Source organism: Camelus ferus, chromosome 3, assembly GCF_009834535.1.
Source record: "Camelus ferus isolate YT-003-E chromosome 3, BCGSAC_Cfer_1.0, whole genome shotgun sequence".
In the NCBI taxonomy this organism is placed as follows: Eukaryota; Metazoa; Chordata; class Mammalia; order Artiodactyla; family Camelidae; genus Camelus; species Camelus ferus.
Genome location: NC_045698.1, coordinates 76,656,875 through 76,671,372, shown reverse-complemented (window position 1 = coordinate 76,671,372; position 14,498 = coordinate 76,656,875). Strand labels below are relative to the sequence as shown.

Sequence of the window (14,498 nt, the reverse complement as noted above, 5' to 3'; positions counted from 1 at the left end):
GGCATAAGCAGCGGTCACAGTAACACAGGCTCACCTCACCGTTACTTAAATTCAGAAAGCAGGCGATTCAAGAATTACAAAGCTTTGGGGGTGGAGACACCTGGGTAGCTTAGAACATTAAAACGTAGTAAAATATCGACTTATGTTTCAATGTCTATCACTGCCTACTGATGCAGACACTCTTAAATCAGGCTGATGAGCTTTTGGTACTTTTAGAAATGTCTGTAACATTTGGGGGGAAATGTTTGTTTTGTAAACAAAGCAATTATATCTGATATAACTGAGGACTGGGAAATGAAGAGAAAAAAAGCCACCTACACAATCACTTTCTACAACTTATTATTAGCATTTTGTAAATTTCATCCCAGTCTTTTCCCTTTTCCTATTTGGCAGTCAAACATGGTAACACACGAGAAAGCTGGTTCTGCATTTTATTCTCTGTTCTTAAATCAACTCCTCACTAAACAACAAAAATCACCCAGTAACTTATGAAACCAAATTTTGCTCAGAGATTTCTCCCAACTTTAAGGTTCTGCGGTGGTAGTTGTTTATTTGTTTTTAATTCAGAAACAAAGGCTGTTATTGCTAAGAGTTCAAAAGTACAGACAAAGGCAGGAGATTAGAAAAAACTGTCAGCGCATTCAGGAACTCAGGAGATTCCCACCCCCAGCGGGGTGTGGTGAGGACACAGTGCAGCCCTCACCAGGGCTGCCTCGGTCTCAAGGTGATGGCACGTGGCACCAGGGAAAGACTCAGGATCTCAAATTTATAACAAAGTTGTAGTTCCAAAAATTGTTTAGGACTTAAAACACATTTTTCAGGCAAATAGTACAAGGGCTATTTCTGCAAAAATCTAACTAATCTATGTAGTTTAAAGCAAAGGTCTCAAAGACAAGGTAATTGTAACAATTCACTGAAGTGAATATTGACCTGTTTCTTTCTCACCTTGTCCTTTAACGCCTAGTTTGTGTTTTATAAGTTACATAACATGAATACAGGAGGGAAAGTATTTAATTTCTAAATATATGGAAATAAGCGATACAAGCTATGAAAGCGCAGATTATTAAATAGAGAAGTTTGGAGATTAGTTTAAACAGAAACACTCTTGTTTGCTACCACAGTCATAGCAAGATCTCTTTATGAAAATATGTCTCATGTTTCAACTGAGCCAACTCCGGGAATAAACCTGTCGCTGGAACATGTCATGTCACTGTGGGTCTCTGTCAGCAATAAACTGAACAGTGGGAGCACGGAATCCCGGAATAGGGGCTCTAAGAGGAGGCAGGCCTTCTACATTTTTCCAGGGGACTTTCATGAAGCAGTGGTTCTTAATCTCTTTCAGTTCAGCCCCCTCTTCATCGGATAAGTAGAATGGACCTTCTCCTAACATTTTCAGGGGTCTGATTGATGTACCTGCTGGAACCACTCATGGATTCCTGGGACCATGATCCTGGGAAGCAAAATGTGGCCTCAGCCACAACTAGAAAGGACCTCAGTTGTCAAGTCCAGATGAGAATGGGGACTTAAGGTCTGAAACATCCAAGAGCAGCACATTCGTGGCAGATTCTCCACTGGGAAATGACTAGTGTGGATGGAGCCTAAATCTGGGATGCTTAGCTTAGTCAACCACGGTGTAAACACTCATCGGTCACACACACATTCCTCATTTGTCAGATTTCCCATGGCGCACTGCCAGCTCCTCCCTGGGTGAAATCCCAATGCCGAAAACAGAGCCCTGGTTCTGTGCCAGGTGCTGCCAGCTTCTGATCATTACCTGGTCTCCTATTTCCAACTCAGTTTAGCTGACTGATTCTCCACATGGAGCCCAGGTTGAGCTTTAAGACACAAATCCAATCAGATCATTCATTACATCATTTGTATCCTCCAATGGCTCCTTTCTGCCTACTCTAAGTCCAAATCCTGCTCCTTTCTGGCTTCCTGTTTTGCAAATTAAATCCTCACAAGTAATTGTACTCTCCAAGTACAAAACAGGGAGTGATGGGGAGCTGCTGTTACTGCCCACCCTGTTCCTTTCAGGAAAAACTCCTCTCCCCTGTGTGGTTGCCAGACGGCTGCCTGAGTAAGGACAGTCATGATACCTCTCTCCCCAGCTAGCGACTGGTCTGGGGATGGAACGTGACCCACGGGACTCTTCCCACAATTAACAGAAGGACAGAGAGTGAGACCTGAATATCATGTCTGGGCCTCGGATCTAGCCACGTGTGAGGTCACTCCTAGACTTGCGCATTATAGAACTAGCTTTGTTGTCATTTTGAGCTTATTTGGAATAGGTTCTCTACATCCAACCAAAATAAACCTAGAACTCAGACCACACTGAACTGATCTGCCAGTGACAGGTGTGTAACCTGTTTATAAGGCTAGAGGAGTACGTCCAGATCGTTCAACAACATGGGGTGTAAGGACATCATGTGATAGATGATGTCCACTCTCTAAATTATGTAGCTTAACTATCCTGAACTTCCTTCCTCTGATACGCGTGTTTTATAGCTCAGTGGGGCTTTTTACAGTGAGGATGGTTTCAGTGGAGACTGGTTCGATATCACGTTTCCCCTCCTCAGAAAGTCTAATGCTAACTGTAGCAGAGTTTCCAGCCCTCTAGCCTATACTCAACTCAGAGAAAACAGCGACTTCATTCACACAGTTAGCACACCAGCTGCCACAGAGGAGCCTGTGGGAGTTTGCATTACAGCCAACAAGAATCTGTGCTCCAGGAACCAAAGCCTCAGGACCAGAGGAGCTGAGAACCGGACCTCCACCTCACAGACAAGGCAACAACACTTCACGGGGACTGCAGTTCCCATGTGCTCAAGGGTCTCCAGGTCCAGATTAGACGCCCTGGAATGAAAGATGCGCGCTTTTCACACAAGCCATCCTCCCCTTGGCCAGTTGCATTTGCGCTGGGAATCACAGAACGTTCTCCCTAAAAGGTACTTCAGGGTCCAGACCCTTATTCACAAAATAAGGTGGTGGGTCCTAGAGAGGGAAACAGCTCAAGTCCGAGTGCCACAAATCCGGGGTGGGGGGAGCCCCTAGTCCCTGCCCTACAACACTGCTTGTCCAGGACACCGTGCTGCCTCTAGGACACAAGCTCAATGCCCTGCCGAGTCTCTGGTTGCCCTACTGACTGGCTGAATCAGAAGCTGAGTAACATTGGTAGGTCATTTAGAAATCACTTAGAAATATTTTGATTTTCAGATTAATAATAGAGCCTGAATTACATGACATGTTGATATTACTGTATAGAAAGTCATCTGACTTCGTCCTTTTTTTGAAGGTTAAATGCAGCAGAATGACCACACACCATTCACCCTACTCACCTCTTCTTTCCAAAGCCATCCAAATGATGGCAAAGCCAAAACAAACAAAAACAAAAAAGCAAACCCAAAACCTAAAAAACAAGATGTGGACAACAGAATAGGAGGGAAGACAGCAGAGGAGGAATTTCAACAAATTCTGGAAAACAAAGCAGAGGGACCCCTGACCTACCTTCCTCAACTCTGCTACAGCCTTCAAAGAACCTGCAGGGGGACACTGAGAATAAACTGTGCTCACAAAAATCCAAAAAGACTCAGGTTTGCAGACTGCACTGCAGAGGACAGGAGTGAGACATGAGACTGGAAATGAGGAGACTGTTTGAAAGTTAATTTAAGGGGGAGGGTATGGCTCAGTGGTAGAGTACGTGCTTAGCATGCATAGAGGTCCTGGGTTCAATCCCCAGTATTGCCATTAAAAAAACAAAAAATAAATAAACCTAATCCTTCCTACCACCCCCCCCACATACACAAAAAGAATTAATCTGGAAGGCGACTGGACCTCTATGTCTTGGCCTTAACCCTTCACAAGTCTAGGGCTGTGTCTTCCCACTTTGACCATCTTCCGTAACAAGAGAGAACCCTGGACAAAGGTCTGCACACCTCAGGCACTAGAGGCCACACAAGTGAGGCTTGGATTGAGAAAAAAAAAAAGTACTAAAAATATATGCAACTTAAGCCCTGGGGCTCAACTGCTCCTCTCCTTTTCTGAAGTTTTCTTCCTCCAAATATAAGAAGATATGGTTAAAGTAAGAGATTAGAGGAATCTTCTCTGGAAAAGCTAAGAAAAAATATCCAGTTACTGTACAGACACTCAAAGTGGTGAAACAGTCAGCTCCAGAGCCCACCTGCTGGCTAGTCCACCCAACTTTCGTAGTTTCCAATCAGCTTTCCCACATTCTCAAGCAGGAGCAGATGACCGGAGCACCATATATTAGAGGAATTGCTCCAACAGCAACGAGAGGCCAAATCAAATATAGGATAAAAGAAAAACTCTCCCTCTCATAAACCACATTCAATTTTTACCAAGACCCTTTACCGATACAAACCTAATCCCTCACCACAGCCATCCTTGGCGTGTAGACCAATACGCATGGTACACCTGGATTCACTCACCACATTCTGGACATCAGCGAGGCATCAACAGATTCTTCCAGGATATCATTTGAGTTCCTGTTGTAACTGAGCAGGACCTGTGGGGCCTTCCAGGGTCAGACTTCTCCCTCATATTCTCTGCTGAAGTACCCAGATCACAGTATCTCAGGTATATTTCCTGAGTTTTTCAGATGCTTAAAACCACCACCAAAGGGAAGAAATTAACTACTTGATGATGGAGAGCTCATGGCCCCCAGACCTTCTGGCACCTAGGGGTTGATAGTGTGGACTGGCCTGTTACCTCCACACCAACCAGTCAGAGAATTGTGCGTGAACTGATCACATACCCTGAGACCCCAACTCCCTTACCTGGCCTTTAAATATGCTTTGCTAAAACTCTTTGGGGAGTTTAGGGTTTTCTTGGGCATGAGCCACCCCATTCTCCTTGCTTGGCCCTGCAATAAACCTTTCTCTGCTCCAAACTCCGACGTTTCAGTTTGGCATCCTGGTGCGGCAGGAGCACGAACTTGCCTTTAGTAACACCATGTGTCAGAAGAGAGCCAGACTCAAAGACTAAACCTGGGGAAGAGGCCCTCCGTGGTAGTCACAAGGCATCCATTCCAGCTTATTTGATACTCATGAAAGATACTGGTAAGTATGTCAACGGTATGGTTCTCCAACCCCCAGATGACATCCCTCTAGGAAGGACAGCCAAAATATATGCTGACAGAGTCAGGATCCTACTGAAATGGAACATGAAATGACAGATAGAATAAAGGACAAAACTGACCGAATCAAAAATTGTCTTACATTCATGTTTTTAAAGGGCTATAAACAGAGGGAGATAAGAACTAGTAAGAATTATTAAGAAATTAAAAACAGAAGACATAACCTTAGTAATCTGAGCTTCCTCCATATTCAGTGACTCTTGTATCAAACAGCTGCCCCCAAGACCACTACCATCTTAGATGACAGGAGATGCAGAGCACTGGGGGTCTTCTGTGTGCCAGCACTGCAGGCTGGCCCTGGCCAAAGTGACTTACAGACACTGCACTTGAGAGGGTAGCAGACAGAGCAGGACCTGATCAGAGAAGCGTCACCAGACTGGTATAGCTCAAGACGGCGCAGGATGAGGAAGTGTGTGCTTCCCACGTGGGGTGCTTCAGAAAGCCCTTCTCTCCAATCTCACCGAAAGGAATAGAAAACTGTGTTGTGGGAAACTGAGAAGGTAAAGCTGTGACTTCACAAAAACAGGAATGAGTCACCCAGACAAGTGAACAAGCCCCGAGTTACAGGAATCAGTGGTAGTGAGTGTTTCCCTTCCCCATTCAGACTAGAACCAGCCAGTGAATCCAGTTCACCATGAGATACCATGTAGGGAAACCCTTCAGTTTCCATTCGATGATTTATTTTACAAACTTAAGCCAAAACATCCAGTCGAGTGATCTACTGAATTCTGAAAATAACAACCATGCCCTCTGTATCCCTTATCTTGCAAATATATTCCAGAGGCCCAAGCCTAAAAATGGCTGTTTCTAACCATGTTTTTCTTTTTCTCTTTTTTTAATAGGATGGTGGTATCAAGTCTTGGCATGATCTAGAATTTTACTGCAGTTACAACAGCCCATTTCCGATAATGAATCATCAGCTCATATAAATGAAAGGTGTAAAAAAAAAAAGACTGTTTTGTTCAAAGAAACAAGTATTAACTCATATGGCCACAAAGCTTTGACAGAAACAGACCAACTATGAGAGTCAAATCTTGGTTTCTGGAAAATAAACCCAAAGTGCTGGCCACACTACTGTTTTTACACTTCTTCCTGTTTAAAAACTATCAATGATGTCCTCTGCCTAGTGAACCGAGTTACCAAACTCCAGCCTGGCACTCCAGGCCCTGCGCTAGGGCTCCTAGGTGCCCGGCTGTCCGTGCTGTCCTTCCTTCGCCTCATGATGCAGCCACGCGACACTGCATCCAGCATTTCTCTGCCTCCTCTCCTTGCTTCAGGTGGGACCACCACCTCCCGCTGCTTCTCCCACCCAACCAACACCCAGCTCGACTCAGATCTGAATTTCATGCATGGTGCCATGCAATGGACCAGAACACTAAATACCCACCCAGCAACAGTGACCATGTCCCAGGATCCCATTCTATTGTACAAGCAAAGTAAACATACAAAAATCTCGTGAAGATGTTTCTTTGGATAGTATATACGGAAATTCTGAAATTATCTAAATCTAAATAATTGATTTTGACAGATCTGAATTATTGAATAAACACACTTCTAAATGGGAACATGTCTCTGTCCTAAATTACGTCTGTAATGTGAACGTGACTGTTGGCCTCAGTTACTGATATATTTTTAACAACACACAGAATGATCGTCTATGTATCCATGAACTATAGATATATAAAATAAATATCCACAGCTAAGTGATCTGCAAGCAGACTTAAAAATTAAAGCCCACAGGAATAAACACAATGTATTTTGATCTTCCCATAGTTATACTTTGAGTAAACAGAGGAAATACTCCAAATTATGTAATACTTGATATAATCTCTCCAACTGGAGAGAGAATGCATATAACATCTGCTCTAGGCTTAGCCTACACATTTTGAAACTTTAGATTTCTCAGCTTAAAAAAAGAAAAAAGCCTTAAATAACATTTCTAAATATATTTGGCTACTAGGAGTATCTCTTGTGATGGAAAATTTACTTAGTCACAAAGATAAAATGTCAAGACTCTGAAAGGAAGGAAACAAAATTAGTGCAAATCCATCCCCACTCTCCCACTGGAGAAATAATTTCACTCAGCGAATTTACTGAGTTCTTCTCTTGGAGGGTAGTAGCAAAGATAACTAAACAATGGGAAGAGAAGGCTCCCTGAAGTAATTAGGAAAATCATATTTCACTTTACTGCTATCCCTGAACATCATACCTATATATTCTTATCAGTACAGCACTCCCTAAATATATATAAAATGTACATCTATTGTGACAATAAATTTGCCAGATAAAAATCTGAGTTTTCCATTGTTGTTCAATCAACAATGCTGTCTACAAGTATACAAAAATTAGTATCAATTAGTCAATGTGGGTTTTAAAAAAAAATCACACAAACTTGCTAGATTAAATCGTCTGGGTAGCTCATGCTTCTGGAAAGCAAATTAAGAATATATTTTTCCCTCACAGAGGTTCAACCCAAAGAATTCTAGTTGAGGAGTGAACCAAAGAAATCTCGTGTCCTCTTTTTTGGGTTGTTCAAGTTATCTCTCTCTCTCTCTCTCTTTTTTTAACCCAGTTGAACATTTTAAGCTGATCATAAGTGCTGATCATGCACTGAGGCCATAGGCAATCTAACTAGTCAGAGAAAGGTTAGCAGAGTGGAATACACCCTATCTTTGGAGCAATCAAGGACATAAGGCCAAAAGAAGTATACCTTCAGGGTAATAGTTGGTTTGGAATCCAGTGTAAGAAACAAGACTCCTAGTGATTAATGTTGAAGCTGAGTTATCACCCTGCAACCTTCCTAGGGGATGTGCAGCCTCTCAGTTTCAGTAACACATGTCTGACAAACCTCATACTTTTATTTTAATCCCCTCCCCCCTAAAAGATGGAAAATCCAAAGAGATTCAAGCCATAAAGAACTCCTACTGAGACAATTTAAAACCCATTCAATCACAGCAACTGCCACTTTGAAAGGAAAAAAAAACTCACCAGGAATAAGGGCCAACAACGTAATCAACACCTAATGGGATCAGAAAATGTCTGGATGGCTGGGCTTCACAATGACACTGGGGCCAAGGAGAGTGGTGTTACTTCAGAGGTTTTAGAAAAAGATCTTGTTAGAAAGGCTTTGAGATAAGGTCCTAACCAAAAATATTTCCCAAGGGGAAGATGGGGAACAAAAAAGAATGAAATTTTATGTAATAATCTTTAATGAAAAAGAATATGAAAACGAATATATATATGTATATGCATGACTGGGACATTGTGCTGTACACCAGAGATTGACACACTGTAATTGATTGTATTCCAATTTAAAAAAAGGAGGAGGGGCAAACATAAGAATAAGCAATCTGTTAGCCGTTTTTATTAATTCTCCTTCACTTTTAGGGAAAGGTTACCTGTATTTTTCTTTTCTTTTTGCCCTGAATAGATTTTATTTTTGCACTGAATAATTTTATTTTTTTAATTGAAGTATAGTCAATTTACAATGTTGTGTTATAATATTGGTTTTATATATATATGTATATTCTTTTCCCTATTTTTTTCCATTATAGGCTATTTGGGAGAGATAAAATGGGAGTTCAAGATTTGCAGATATTAACTACTATATGTAGAATAGATTAAAAAATTGTTTTACATGTGTTATCTTATTAAACTTTTGCACAACACACACACAAAACAGAATGAAGTTTCAGTAGAAAAGGGAGACATTTGGATTTACTTATAGAAGATGATTTGCTAGAAGAGAATCTGATAAACAATCATAGGGAAAAAAAGCATTGAGCTAGAATTTTAAAACCCTCCGTAGCAACTCATACTAGAAGTTTCAGGGTTCCAGAGCAGAGTACGATTTCACTTGCTTGCCCCTAATCAGAGATTTAGCACAATGAGATCCCTACCTGTTGAAATATTTTTTAAAATGGGTAAGTGGGAAGACAATTGATTTTTTCAAATTTCTTGTGAAAAGCAGCCTCATCTTGATGTAGAGAAAGAGGAATATAAAGGAGGAAAGCTTATCCCAGTAGAAAGAAGGGCAGTGATATATCACAGAACTGAAAGGAACTCAGATTATGTCTTCCAGATGGAGGGATGGTGTGGGGAACTAGAGAAGGATTTCATTTTTAGGAGAACAGGAAGGCCAGGTGCTGACTTTGTTAAGTGCCTCCTATTTGCCAATTTAACCAGGAATCACGAGGAATGGAAGACAGAAGAGGCAGCTAATCCTATTTAGGACACGGAGCCTGAGAACCAAGTAAATGAATCCTAAGAGGAGATATCGTCTTCGTCTCCAGTTGTGAGCTGCTCATTGTTTCTTTGAAAGTTGTCTCATCACTTTCTGTGATTGTGTTTAAGGAAGAATCCTTTCACTTCATCCATAAACTCTTTATACTGTATTAAGTTACACACGGGCTTCTGAAAACCACTCTCCTCTCCAGCTTAATTATAACAGGGACGGGGAGGCTGCAGTGCAGATACTGTTTCCAAATCCAATCACTGGAGTCATTTGGTAACAACCGATTGAGGACCTCAAAAATGGCTTTGACTCCCTTCACGGTTAAGGATGCAACAACGGAGGCCCAGAGAGATCAGGAGATACGGCAAGATGCTCTGTGACTTGTACACGCAGAAGTGAGATTCTAACCCAGTTTTCTTCACTTGGTTCATTGTTCAGTCCATTATGGAGCCCATCCTTCCTACTTTTTTTCTTCTTTTTTTTTTTTTAAATTGAAGTATATAGTCAGTTATAATGTGTCAATTCCTGGTGTACAGCATAATGTTTCAGTCATACATATACATACATATATTCCTTTTCCTGTTCTTTTTCATCATAGGTTACTACAAGATATTGAATATAGTTCTCTGCATGTATCTCTTCTACCTTTGTTCTTAAATGGTTTGATGAAGAGGAAGGTGCTGGACACTGGAGATGCACTCTTAAAACACAACCCCTGCCCTGGAGCAGTTTACAACTGGGCTTATACATGACAGCACTGCTGATAATACGGTCCACGAAAAATCTTAGAGGAACCCAGAGGAGGGAAACTTTGCCCGTGGGCAGGGGCAGCAGAGGAAGGCTTGGGAAAACTTTGGTGGAGAAAGAGTAAACCACAGGTAAGGACCAGAGGGGACCACTCAAAGCAGGGAAGGGAAATAGGGCACAGTCCCAACTCCAGCACACAAAGACAGATGCTGGAATGACTCATGATATATTTAAGACAACAGAGAACAACATAAACAATGATTAGAAAGGAGCAGAAAAGCCATAGAAAGCCTTCAATGCCAAGCTATAAAATTTGGACTTTATTTATCAGACTGTTGGTATAGACAGAGGACTCAGTAGCAATGAAAGTGATGTATACAAAGCAGCGTTGTCAAGATAATGGCTCTGGAAATTCAGTACAAGGGGGACTGCAGAAAGACTGGAGTCAAGGAATCTGAGGTGAGATGAGCAGATCAGGTAAAGCAGAGAAAGGATGAACCCATGTAAGAAAGGTCCCGAAAGAAAGGCCCACTGGATGTGGGCAGGAAAGAGCTGGAGGAGTAGAAGAGGCTCCAAATCTTCAGGCACGGATGTGAAAGATGGTGTCTCCCCGACCAGAGACAGCAATGTCTGGGACACCGTGACGGGCTGGCTGTGGTCGCGTGTGAAGAGAGACCCAACAGACAGAGATCAAATGCTGAACGAAAGCTCTGGAAAGACACCAGCAAGCACAGTGTTGGGCACCCCACAGAAGAACCAAACCCTGAGGGTGACTGAGTCATGCAAGGGGTCCCAGAGCTCAGGCTGGGGTACAGGCCATTGTTGGGGGCGGGGCAGGAAGCAGGAGAAGTCAGGGAAAGGAACAGAGAAGGAAAAGCCTCAGGAGGTGGTGAAGAATGAAGACAACACATAAGAAAAAGGCAGCAGGGAGCTTCACGAAAGCACTAAATCCCAAGGAACCAAAGTCGATGTACACAGAGCAAACACACTGGATGAGGTGACTAGAAGGTCATGGGTACTAGAAGAAAAAGTAACAACGCTGATGGTGGCAATAAAACGGTTCAGAAAGAGACATGGGAATTTGAGCAATCTACATCGATTATTCGTGAGTAAGCAGTAAAATCAGCAATATCTGAAAGGCAGTGAGATACAATGGAAGCCTCTGTACACTGTGACTCGGGAAACTGGAGATTTAACAACAACCCCAACCCCAGGGTGCTGAGCATGAAACACAGGCCCTGTGCTGTACTACACCCTTGACCCACGTCCCATGAATTCAGCCCCTACAACAGGTCTGCCAAGTAAATTCTACCAGTCCCATTTTTTTAAACGCAGAAACAGAGGCACTGAGAGGTTCAGGAACTCGCCCAAGGATGCAGGCTAACGAGCAGTGGGGCCACACAGGACCCAGGCTCTCAGACGCCCCATCTGTGCCCTTTGTCACTAGGCTCTTCTCCACCAGGTACTGGGTAGCCCTGGACAAGAACAGATCTTCTGAGCCTGCTTTTTCTCCTGGGAAATATGGGGAGGCTCTACGGATACCTAACATTTCCAGCCTTATCAGTCTAAGATGCTGGGGCTCTGTGTTAGAGGATGGCTCTGAAAGGTCTCAGTGAAAGACACAGCTTCTCTTTTTTCGCTTCTTCACATCTCAACAGAAGATTCGCTTTATCTACAAAGAAGCCAGGAACCTAATAGACTGTGCTAACCCTTGGCTTGCGCCTTCTTGCTTTCAACAGGCAGCTGGAGGTCAGAGTCACCGTGGAGAATGTGAATCAGCGCATGTTGGTACTCACTTTTATCATGTGTTACCACTGGCTCATTGCTTTGGTAAATATAAAATAAATTTCACGCCTAAGAGAAGTTGATATACGAGGACAGTGTGAGAAATGATCTGGCTGCTTCTGCAATTTCCTGAGTGTGGAAACCCTGGCAATCTTCTAAACACTAAAAGGGACGTAGGTCGTGTCTTCTTGGTCCGATACACTTAGCATTGTAAAGGTATCATCACCCTCTTAGTCCAGAGTTACAGTGAGGTTCTGATAGATAAAAAAAAAATTCTCTGCCCAGGAACAGGACAGAACAAGGTTCTCTGGTTCTCAGTGCACATGCAGCAATCTCTCTTGTTTAAGTACCTGACTGAACACCACACTCTGTGTACTCCAAAAGGGAGTGATGCGCTAACGCAGAGCAGAGCTGAATCCTTGTTCTTTATGACTATTATTCTCCTTCAAGTGCCACTCCCAGCAACATAAAGATCCACTTAGAACTAAATATAACAGGAGGATCAGGAGGTCAGGGGAGACATGAGGACAGTAAGACCTCCCTACTTGACTGAGGACAAGTCAGAAGAAAAATAATTCCACACAGCCCCATCTCCCCAGTGTCCAAGCCATATACTAACTCATTCACGATTTCCATTCACCTCTGACAAACCCTTCCCCTCTACTTACATTCCAATCCCATTCTTCCCAGCCTCTGCCCAGTGGCTGCTCCATTAGTTATTTCCTCTCCTCTGTATTGTCTCCCTTCCTCCTGGTTCACCCCCAAGACGAACTCAGGTGGACCTGGCCGTCTCTGGATGTCTGTGCGTTCCAGGCATGCACAACACACCTGCCTCTGCTGGGTTTCAAGGGCAGGAGGCAGAGCTCTGCAGAGCAGTGTGTTTTCTCTCCCTTTCAGACCTGCTCAACCAGAACCAGTCTGGACAAGTTTACCACACCAATGAAAATGGCCTTTCAGGCCCTCTTATCCAATGTTCCTTATTCTGGTGTCACTGTCTACCTATAATCCTTGGCTTAAGCCATTCGCTTAACTACTCCTCTGTGATTCTAATGTTTGCCACGTTACCAGCCTCTTCAGACTCCAAAACAGTCTTCAAGAAGGGAAACAAAAAAAGTGGTTAAAGAAAAAAAATTACAGAATTTCAGGAATCATGATAAAAAAATAAGTGAAACCCCTGGACAGAACAGAACTTCCCTGGCATACTGAAACCTAGACAGCAAAGACAGTCTCCCCATAAAACCAGCCTTGCGTCCCACAGGGTCTGCAGATACATGGCTGGGAGAGGAGTCGAAGGTGGTCAGTGAGGACGCACCAGTGTCGTAAGTCACACAGGACATTCTGTCATTTTATCAGGAAGAAGAGTGCAACTGGTATCACTGATGATATCACAGAGGAGCATTTTCCTAGGAGGGTCAAATTATCACGCAAAGGTGGTGAGAATACATAACTGCTCGAGTGTCAGAGATGGGAACGCCGCCTAGAAGATCATCAGTTTTACCTCCTTAGTTTACACAAAAGGAAAAGGAGATGCAGAGAAAATCTGCTCTGAGGTCCCACGGTAGGACAGAGACAGTGCTGGGATTGGAACCCATGCTCCTTGAGTCCTCATTCCAATTCACTGTGCTACCAGCACACCAATTCCCCACATTGGTTCTTCTACATGCTGAGACATGTAGCTTTATAAACTAATACAAGCCACTTAGATGACCAGACCTTTTCTGGGATCAGGAGTTCTTGCCATTGGAATTTTAACATCAGTCACAAAGTTATATCACACACTTCCTGAGGAGTGCATGGAACTGTTCACGTAAGTAGTGTGGGGAATTCAGATCAAATAGTCAGTGAGTGACTCAAAACTCAAGACAAAGACGGCCAACACTGGAAAATCCATGTGCCTTTTTCTGATGGGCGAGGTTCCAAACATGTGTAACATTACTCCCTCTACTTTCTATGTTCTGGTGACTGGAAATCTTGGGGTTAGTCCAAGGTCAACCTACATGCACAAAGGTAATTCCTAGGATTGTCTTAGAAAAACATGGCCCCCCAGACAGGTAAAGTCAGGGCACATCATCCCAATAAACTATCTCAAAGGACAATCTTCTTTCCAACTGTTATGTCGCACAGGGATTTATACCTTTTCCTTACTGACTTAAGAGGCAGAGATTTTAACCAGAAGGCTTTCTTAGGGTTCTCCAACAATACAGTCCAAACTGTTTCATTCAGCTCCATTTTCCTGCATGTTAACACATCACTATTGTCCAGAGGAAAATAAAGTTATCCAGTCTCTTAACTTATGAACCTCAGAAGGAGAATTCCTGGTGTTAACTCGCTGCCTTTGTGAATGGCGGCTGTGCTGAACACTTCCTCAGAAATATTTACATCAGTCCGGCCAAGCCCAAAGGGATTCTTTTCCACAACTTTTCAACAGTATTGCCTGTCTTTTTCTTTTGAAACAAAAAAAGCTGGTATTGCCTAGGTTAGAGTCCAACTTCTAGAAATGAAATTTCCGTATTACCCCATTTGTTTATGCTTGGGAAAAAAGATAGAGACAGCTTCTCTCTAGTTTGGACCCTTTTG

General features: G+C 42.9%; 1 protein-coding gene across 3 annotated transcripts in view; it reads right to left on the bottom strand.

The window, feature by feature from the left end:
• The window catches only part of MCC (MCC regulator of WNT signaling pathway), a 371,860-nt gene that overhangs the window by 189,827 nt on the left and 167,535 nt on the right, over window positions 1-14,498 (bottom strand). Inside the window, exon 1 of one of the 3 annotated variants that reach the window (XM_032476495.1) lies at window positions 12,590-12,955. The exons of the other annotated variants lie outside the window; for them this stretch is intronic. Within the exon in view, the coding sequence (XP_032332386.1) occupies window positions 12,590-12,634 (45 nt within the window). The 5' untranslated portion in view covers window positions 12,635-12,955. Of the gene's footprint in view, window positions 1-12,589; window positions 12,956-14,498 lie in introns of those variants that run through there. 3 annotated transcript variants of the gene reach the window in all.